The sequence below is a fragment of the Tetrao urogallus genome (genome assembly GCF_951394365.1).
Source record: "Tetrao urogallus genome assembly, chromosome: 23".
Lineage (NCBI taxonomy): Eukaryota > Metazoa > Chordata > Aves > Galliformes > Phasianidae > Tetrao > Tetrao urogallus.
In genome coordinates, this window is record NC_136836.1 from 5856596 (window position 1) to 5865204 (window position 8609).

The window sequence follows — 8609 nt, forward strand, 5'->3', positions numbered from 1 at the left end:
TTTCTGAGGTCTTTAGTGGAAGGAGCCGCCGGGGTGCGGGACCGGGGACCGGTTTGTGCGTATGGTGCTATGCGGTGAGTTTGGTCCCGGCAGTCCCGCCTGGAGCCGCGCGATGTGGTGACGGCCCCCCCGGCGGCACCAGGAGCCGCTCAGAGCGTGGGGTTGTGAGGCCGACGTCGTGCGGTGTCCTGATGAAAGAAGTTTGTAGGCAGGAGAGGGGGCAAAGCAGGGCTTGGAGCCTTTGAGACTTTGGGAACGAGCGTTCCAAATGGCATAGCTTGTTAAATGTCCCCCTCTTTGGCCAGGCCGGTTTGTGAGCTCTGGGAAGAGTGAGTTCCTGTGCTTGAGGCTTTCTGAGAAGGCATAGAAATTCTACTTTCTCTGTTGATAGGTACAGCTGTTGCTTTGACTCTGGGGATTTTTATGTATGGACTATCTTACCACAGGGTTTCATTACAGCTTTTTGACCATTGACTTCACTGAACTGATTTTTTTTTTTTTTTTTTCTCCTTTTTTTTTCTCCTTTCTTTTACATTGTTCTTAGTGTCATCTTGGAGAAATATGATGCTACTCCGCTTAACTTGCTAGAAATATTTGCTTATCTACACCTCTGCTTGTGGTGCCTATTCTTTCTCAGCATAACCCTGCAGAGGAAGAAAAGCAGGCAAGCTGCAGAGAATTTCAAGAAGCAAAGCAGGATGGATGGGAAGAAGTGGTACCAAGTCACAAATGACCTAACTTCAGCAGAGTTCAAGCGTCTTTAAAGAGTTCTGTCGTCCAGGAGACTGAAAAACAAACAAAAATGGAAGGAGGCAACAGTCCACACGTGCAACTTCAGCAAGTCCCACTGGCCACAGCAGCAGTTTCTGTGCAGCCACACGCAGACTCCTTTTCTTATAAGGTCATATTTTTACTCCAGTCTACTCTTGGATGCCATAACTCTTGTGTATAAAAATTTCATTTAGAACACAGTTTTGGGTGGTTATAAAAGTTCTCCAGATTAACATGAGCTTTTTCCGGGCTTGCAAGTTTTTATGCAAGCTTTACTATCTGTTGTGGGAAGGTATCTCAGGTGTTTTTGAATGCAGCTAAATTGCCCACTAAACCAGCAGATGTTATAGGTGAGATGGAGAAGAGCAGAATAGTTCTTGAAAGCTGATTCACAGAATGCAAATGTTTCTGATCCATGTGCTGCTGAATGCCAAGCCATTATGAAAACAGATAATTAAAGAAAAGAATGAATGGATAGTTTGCATTTAGCAGTCTGTTCTTTCCTGCTGAGAAATGTTCCTGCAAAGATTCCAAATATGTACTTATTAATTTAGCTCTCTCATGAAGTGTCAATTCATAATGGATTATCTTCTGCCTGAGTTTCACAGATTTGGAATGTAGCTACAGAAAAGTTACTTGAATTTTCCTGTCACATGGAGAAGATAAAAACAGATTTTATTGCCGAGTATTCGAGGGAACCATTTTAATTCTGCTGTCTTCCAGATTGTGCGTGAAACCCCAACTTCCTTCAAGGTCCAGTAGGTAAATGTAATATCTTTATATTTATTTTGTTTTTACAGGAGAATTTGATTGGTGCATTACTAGCTATTTTTGGGCATCTTGTTATCAGTATTGCACTCAACCTCCAGGTGAGTATCGTGAAACAAATATTGATCTTGCCTCAAATATCCTGTGTTTAAAAAGTGTCATGCATGCCACAGCTTCTGTGCCTTTATCCCCTTTTTCTAGAAATACAGCCATATCCGGTTGGCAGGTTCCAAAGATCCCCGAGCCTATTTCAAAACCAAGACATGGTGGTGTGGATTTTTTCTCCTGGTTCTGGGAGAACTGGGGGTGTTTTCTTCTTATGCCTTTGCTCCTCTTTCACTGATTGTGCCTCTCAGCGCAGTGTCTGTTATAGGTAAGAGGAAAGAGATGACTGACATGCAAGTCTGAAAGCGTTTTAGTGTGAGACAACTGATTGCTGGACCAATATATAGATCATTCTGTTTCTCTTTTTTTTTTTTTTTTTTTTTTTTTCCTTCCTGTCTTTACAGCTAGTGCAATCATAGGAATTATATTTATTAAAGAAAAATGGAAGCCCAAGGAATTTTTGAGTAAGTACTGCACTTACTCTGACTTCACTTTTTTCCTCCATTCACAAGCTGACCTATGCAAAGCACGACCTAAGAGTCAGGCATGGTGAGCCTGGGTCCCTGGCACTGCGTTTGCTTAGGTAGAACTGAATCAGCCACATTTCATGCATACGTGTGTTTGCAGAGCTGGAACATTCATTCTTCTGCTTTCTGGAAAATAGGCTGTAGGCAGTGCAAGGCATGATAAGCCCCAGATGCAGATCTTGTGACTACAGTTATTTTAGCAAATGCTACTTGGTATGAGTTTTTTTTTTTTCTCAAATCGTGGCATACTTATTGCCTGAGGTTTCTTAATTATAACAATTTGAAAGTAGGGCATGAAGGGCAGAGGAATGAGTCACTTGGAGGACTGTGCATGGTGTCATGGCCATATGCACATGAGATCGTAATTCCATACATCCATACTAACCCACTAACTGTCCACTTCTTTCTTTTTTTTTTTTTTTTTTTTTTTTGTCCTTTGGTCGCCGAAGGGCGATATGTTTTGTCCTTTGTAGGTTGTGGTTTGGCAATTGTTGGAACTTATCTGCTGATTACGTTTGGACCTAATAGTCATGAGAAGATGACAGGAGAAAATATCACTAGGCATTTAGTGAGCTGGCCATTTCTGTTGTATATGGTAAGATAGCCCATAAAATACGGGAATGTTTTCTGCCATATTCCTGGTTGAGAGGTTTTGAAGTATTTTTCGTTATGAGTGCTAGAGGTATTTCTTTGTACTTGCTAATGGACTTACGTCACTTTTGCCAGTGTCAGTTTCACAGTGCACGTGCAACTTGTAACCCTACTGTTCTCTCTCTGAATTACTCTGTTAGAATTTAAGTATCTTTACCTGAAAAGTTTTAAAATAGCTTGCTCTCTCCCTGACCTGTCAGCTTCAGCCTGTGGAAGTAGTATTGATGGCAGCTGAGAGCAACTGTCCAAGAGGTGCCCAAATGTTATACTTGATCTGCGCTTTTCCTAGACAGACGTTTTTTCTTGAGCCATCACTGTCTCATTAATAATATTGTAAAATCTGTTTAACAGAGATAAGTTTGGCTATTAAATTAGATGTGTGCTGCAGGGGTCATTTACACAACCTCATTATGGAAAATAGGCTGATATTTGTGATATCAGTATTTGATTGGGATTAAACTTGGTCTGTAATTGCGTACGATCCCCATTTTCCTTTGATTTGTCCTGTTTTGTGATTTTTAATGTCTGACTTGTTCAGTATTCCATTTACTGGCAATGCCATAAATTGATCCACATCTGATGGTTTCTCTTCTCTTGTAGCTTGTAGAAATCATCATATTCTGCCTGCTACTGTATTTTTACAAGGAGAAAAATGCAAACTACATTGTAATAATTCTCCTGTTGGTAGCTTTGCTGGGTAAGTTGATATGGATTGTTTTGAAAACTTCCTTAGTCTTATTAATCGTGTCAGTGTGTCATCAGAAATGATAGCTTTTATCCTTCCATAGTATGATTGTGTAATAATGTTTAAACCCTTAAGACAAGTGGTAGATGCTCCTAGCCCTGTTGACAAGAAAAACTGTAATATCGAAATGTTGTGATTTACTGAAGGTCACAGTGGTAATGTTGTTGGGAATATAACTGATGTTTAGAGATAAAATACCTTCCATGCAAGAGAAGGGTTTGAGTATGTGTATATCTTGACTTTGTTTGCAGCTGCTCGTCACATATAGAGTGAATGTGCAGTGTTCTTGTCCTGCTGTGAAGGACATAGTTCAGCTGTATTTTCATAAACATTTGCAGGTTCCATGACTGTTGTGACAGTGAAGGCTGTGGCAGGCATGATTGTTGTCTCAATACGAGGAAACCTCCAACTCAACTACCCGATATTTTATATCATGTTGGTGTGCATGATTGCTACGGCAGTCTTTCAAGCAACGTAAGACCATCTCTCTCTTCCATAACTGTGCTGGTTTGGCAGATCTCTAACTAGTGAGATGTTTGTTATTGATTTCCAGAATGCTGATCAAATTTTAGTGTGAAGGTCTGGCCTTTTGTGTCACCTGTCTTCAAATCTGTGTCACAGGAGCCTAAGATAGCATTCTTTGCTTTTCCATGTAGTGACATTACCGAGTAGTATTGATCTCAAATTTATAGATCGTTCTAGTATTTGTAAAAGACCAGCATGAATGAAATGGTGGCTAATGAAATACAATGTATTTGCACTGACTGAAATCAAAGTGCTCTGTATTTTTCCCCTTTGTTCTTACGATAATGTAAAAACACAAGTAGCAGCAAGGATAAGGAGCTGTTCAGAATGCAAGTGATGTCCTGGCCCCAATGTCAGTGGTTGTAATTGAACTGCCTTTAGTTAATACAGCAGAATGTTCATTCATCTATCATTTCTATTAATTCTAGGGGATGCTTATGTAGGTGTACTGAGAAAGAGTAAAGTTTCTTAAATGTATTCACCAGGTACTTGAAAGGTACCTCCAGAAAGGAGAAGTGGGCTGGTTGATGTTAACTGCTGCCGTTTGAGTATTCTTCCCAAGTTAACTTCTGTCATCTGTCACTGTGTTGCAGATTTTTAGCTCAGGCTTCACAGCTCTATGATTCATCCCAAATTGCGAGCATTGGCTACATCCTGTCCACAACAGTAGCTATCACAGCAGGTAACAGTGCTCAAAACAGCATGTTGATTCTTTCTGAAAGAGGGGCAAAAGACTTTGGAAAATAATTCTTAGCTACAGCTGAGGAATGTGAATACCCAGCAAGACAATGACTTGTATTTTCTTGTCATCTCTCTTCTGGAGCTGGTTTGCTTTCCCTTTTTTCCTCTCTCAAAATGTGAATTCATTTCATTTAATGTATTTTCTTCCTCTGGTCACACCTGTTATGAGTTTCTTCTTGATGGTTTTGTTTGCATTGTATGTAGGATGCAACTGCTTTCAACTTTGTAGGTACTTTTCATTTTGTACAGATGACTCCAATCTTAGACCTTAGCTGCACAGAGGAAGTTTTGTCTATGAACAAAGATGAGCATTTTAAACCCACTTAGGCTTGAAACCTGAGGAAGCGCTTTGAAGGTTTTTCTTAGATGTATGAGTAAAACTGGGAAGAAGAAAAAAGGCACTAGAGAAAGTATTCATCACAATAAAGCAGATGTACTGTCTGTGTAAATAGTAATTCCCTCCTAGATACATAGGGACAGTAGTCCCCTGCCCCCTTAAAATTACGTATTGCCTTTTAGTTCTGTTCAACACCGTGAAAGACTGTGGCCTACTCTTTGTCTAATGCTTGTTCCCTGTCACGTTCCAAGTCACATGCTACTCTCAGATTAATCAACTTTATTTACCTCTATTAGAGATGTAGAATTGGAGCCAGGGTGTGTAGGTCAGGCTTTTTATCCTGTTGACATCTAGGGCAACAATGACATCTGTCATCTTATGTTTTTAAGCTGTGTATGCTTAATTGGAGTCAAGGGTTTTTATTCTGTTGTAGTTAGAGAGATCCAGTTTGGTCTCTTGTTCAGTCTTGGGGAGTGTGGTCTCTTGTGTTTATATGGTAATAACTATCTGGTGAGAATTCAGCTTAGGCTCATTTGCATAGTGACCTGCAACAGTTCTAACACTATTTCCTTCCCTACCCCAATATTGGAAGCTTTGTACTAGTTGCTGTGCTGCTGTACAGGTTTACTTGTGGCCATAGTAATTGCACTGTTATTTTGGTGGTCAAATTCTAAAAGGTTTGTAAACGTACAGTTTCTGTTGCAGTGGTAATCAGACCATGCTTTTCTGTATTAAGACCATAAAAAAAAAAAAAAGCCAACTAAACATGCTAACTATACAAATAGTGATCTTACATGACTTAGTTTCTGGAGGGACCAGTACTAGAGATGCAGCAGTAATTGCTCATGTTACCTGGGAAGAAAGCCATTGTGAATTATTTCCTTTTGAAGGAGCAACTTTCTACCTGGATTTCACTGGTGAAGATGTTCTTCATATATGTATGTTTGCACTTGGGTAAGTGTTTTAAGTTTCCCTGATAGAAAACTGAGCAGTTTTTCTTCATATGGCTAAATTTTAGAAATCCGTATGTAAGTACATGTGTATGTGTGTATACATGGGATGTGTAACCTACTGTGAAGGAGGACAAACTGACTGTGCTCTCTCTTAGAGCACACAGTGGCCCATAGTTCCATACCTTATCTGAGTGATGATGGATGCTCTAGAGGAATTTTATCACAGTAGGTTATGTATAGTTGTACAACTTCTGCACTTCACAGTAAATGTCCTGCTGACTGTACTGGAGATCCTATTGGGTGTTGAATCACATGGATTGTTTTTCCAAGTGTATTCACACCTTCTAAGGTGAAGTGGAATGCTCTCAGGCTATCTGCTCACCAATCTAGAACTGTAAAATAATCAGAAGCAGTGATCTCTTGGGCATCTATTTGAGCCTTCACTGTCTTATTACGAGACTTCAGGAATCCTGTTTCTTAGGGGGCATGGCCATTCACACAATGCAGATATAATCAGTAAAACATTCACTTTGTAACTCAACGTTTAGTCCTAACTACAGTGTTTGATGTGATTAACTCTCCATAAGCAGGGGGCAACCTGAAATGCTTTTTAATTTAATACAGGAAAACAAACAACAGTTGGGAGTTCAGTATTATTAACTGTCTTCCTCTGTCAGCGTGCTGTAAAAATGAAGATTGACAATTGCCAGTGTGTTTATCCATGGAACACTTTGCATAATTTAGGCTGTAAAATCCTGGGATGTCATCAAAGCAGATAAAATTTCTATATGCTTGCTTTCTGCTCTTAGTCAAGATTAATGTGAAAATTTCTCTCTGCATTTTGGTAAAGGTGTGAAGTCGTGATTGCTAGTTACATTTCAGTACTGTCAAAAAGGGTTACTCAACTGAGAATTCTTTCTCACTCTGTAGATCTTTCTCTTCTAGTTCCAAGTTCTTTACTGTGCTAGGTGCTGATTTTTCTGAGGGTCTGTCATGAAGCATTTTCTCCTCTCCATTTTCACGGTCATATCAAAAGATCTTCTGTTTTTTCTCAGATGCCTCATAGCGTTTCTAGGTGTCTTCCTGATCACGAGAAATAGAAAGAAATCTGTACCGTTTGAACCCTATATATCAATGGATGCTATGCCAGGTAACAATGGTTTATTGCCCTGTTTCTTTTATTTGTTGGGTTTTCACTCAAACTTGAGTCTCTTTAAAGTTGTTCTTTGTTTTTCCATTCTCTTTGGTTGATTGTCTCGTGGAGGGGTGTGCATTCATGTTTTTTGTGAAGCAGGAAAGGCATCATTTTCCGCTTTGGTGACACTTACTCTGGGCCCTTTGATGCCAGAGAGAACGTGGCAACAGTCCCATTAGCTACTGTCTGGGAAGATTACAGGTTTTGAGCATTTACTTGGGATTGGTCTTCATCAAGCAGGAAGAAGTGATTACTGGGGAAGACTGAGGTACATGGCAAGCAATAGAGGCCAGAAGGAGCAGAAACTTATTTTTTGAAGTATAGCTAAACTGTCTTTCTGGTGATCTGTACAAGAAACGTAGCATTTGATAAATACATGATTGCAATCCTGCATTCACTACAGCGTAATTTCCTCCATTAGTTGCTTTACTGCTTAGCTGAAAAGCATTCTTTCATTTAATGTTCAAGGATCTGATGAGCCACGTGCCAGTAACCCACAGCCTGTGTAATTTGGTGATTTAACAGAGTACAGGAAGAATGTGGTTTTGTTCCTAAACATTTAATCTCTGCTTTTGCTATTTTCAGGCATGCAAAACATGCATGACAAAGGGATTGCAGTTCAGCCTGACCTCAAAGCTTCCTTTTCCTATGGTGCCCTGCAAAACAATGACAGCACGCCAGAAATTTATACACCTGCTACACTGCCAATAGTGCAGGAGCAACATGGTTCCAGAGGAGTTTCTGCTCCACCATACCGGGTGCTGGAGCACAGCAAAAAGGAGTGAATGACCTTTAAGGAACTGATTTGACTCATCAGAAGTATGCCCTTTATTTATTTACCTGATTAAAATGTAGGCAAGTGTTCAGCCGACTTTGATATAGTTTAAAGTTTGTCTCAAACTTTACTTTAAAGACTGATTATTAAAATAAGCAACTCTCTGTAGCTGTGAAGTTGAAAGCATTCCTCTTAGCAAGAAGTAAATCACAGTCCTCTGTTGAAGGCTGCTGAGAGCATGAAATACTGAATACAGTATCACATATTTAGGAAACTAATCAAATAGCAGATGCTGCGGGAAGAGAAGTAACCATGCAATTTCTAGCCCTGCTGGGAGTGGTTTATTTCCAAATAGAGGTTTTCAGGCGTTGTTCACAGTGAGATGAGGAAAGGATTTAATCTTTTACATAGAGAGATTGATGAATTTTTAGAAAAGTTGTAAACCCTCACGTTTCTAACGTAACCACCATGCTACCTTAACATGGCAATAAAATTTAATTATTTTCAAGCACGAAC

The 8609-nt window shown here is 39.8% G+C and overlaps 1 protein-coding gene across 1 annotated transcript; it reads left to right on the forward strand.

The window, feature by feature from the left end:
* Positions 1-802: 802 nt before the first annotated feature.
* Positions 803-8103, forward strand: NIPAL3 (NIPA like domain containing 3; the record flags this gene model as incomplete). Its single annotated transcript, XM_079546005.1, has 11 exons — positions 803-901; positions 1572-1640; positions 1741-1912; positions 2049-2108; positions 2621-2766; positions 3423-3519; positions 3906-4041; positions 4686-4774; positions 6061-6124; positions 7179-7273; positions 7904-8103. The coding sequence occupies 11 exons, from the start codon at positions 803-805 to the stop codon at positions 8101-8103; spliced, it is 1227 nt and encodes a 408-aa protein (XP_079402131.1).
* Between the last annotated feature and the right edge of the window lie 506 nt (positions 8104-8609).